The 872-nt window shown below is 60.0% G+C and overlaps 1 protein-coding gene across 1 annotated transcript in view; it reads right to left on the bottom strand.

Moving 5' to 3' along the window:
- Window positions 1-872, bottom strand: part of DNAH14 (dynein, axonemal, heavy chain 14) — a 152975-nt gene that overhangs the window by 7564 nt on the left and 144539 nt on the right. Inside the window, exon 71 of the mRNA XM_014539918.1 lies at window positions 595-755. Coding sequence (XP_014395404.1) covers window positions 595-755 — 161 coding nt within the window. The remainder of the gene's footprint in view (window positions 1-594; window positions 756-872) is intronic.

Here is an 872-nt window from a genome sequence, read left to right as displayed (position 1 = left end):
TCTCCTCTGGGCCGGCCCCTCCCCTCAGCTCCTCACTGATGTGAGAGACACATCCGCTGGTAGGTTGCCTCCTGCATGTGCCCCGACCGGGGCTGGGGATGGACCTGCAGCCGAGGTACATGTGTGACCTTGACCAGAATCGAACCTGCGACCCTTCAGTCCGAGGCCGGTGCTCTAACCACGGGGAAAACCGGCCGGGGCCGGAGCTGCTTCTCTCTGCTGCTACCATGATTATTTCTCCATTCTTAGTCTTGAAGCCATCACCACCCGCCTCCTTCCCCAAACACCCCAAACCCCAATACACCGACAGCATCCCGTTCCTCTCTGCCCTTCACCTGGCCCCGGAGGAGAGGAGGGCTTTAGCTCTCCATCTCCTCTCAGCCCCTTCCTCTGTGGCCCTTCTGTCCCGTCTCTGCCCTGACCCTGACCCTAACCCAGTGATGGCGAACCTATGACACGCGTGTCAGAGGTGACACGCAAACTCATTTTTTTGGCCGATTTTTCTTTGTTAAATGATTTAAATATATATAAAATAGATATCAAAAATGGAGGGGGGTGAGGAGGGAGGACAGGGGAGGGGCCCAGCCCGCTCACCTTCGAGGCCTTTATTCAGAGCCTCCCACACGGAGCCCGCCATGATGCTCCGCAGGGTGCTCTGGGCGCCCCTCCTCTCCTCCTTCTCCACCGTCATGGGCAGCCGCTTCTGCATATTCGTCACCATCTCCATCACCAGATCGTCGCTGCTGGGCTCCCGGCTGCAGGGGAGGGAGGGAGGGAGGCGAGAGTGAGGGCAGCACAGGGAGGCCCAGCTTCCCCAGCACAAGAACGGCAGGGCCGGGCGCCTCATGGGGCCCATGGAACGCGTCTCGCTT

Source organism: Myotis brandtii, unplaced genomic scaffold (genome assembly GCF_000412655.1).
Source record: "Myotis brandtii unplaced genomic scaffold, ASM41265v1 scaffold231, whole genome shotgun sequence".
Classification (NCBI taxonomy): Eukaryota; Metazoa; Chordata; class Mammalia; order Chiroptera; family Vespertilionidae; genus Myotis; species Myotis brandtii.
Note: the sequence above shows the minus strand (reverse complement) of the source record. Positions and strands in the feature narration are given on the sequence as shown.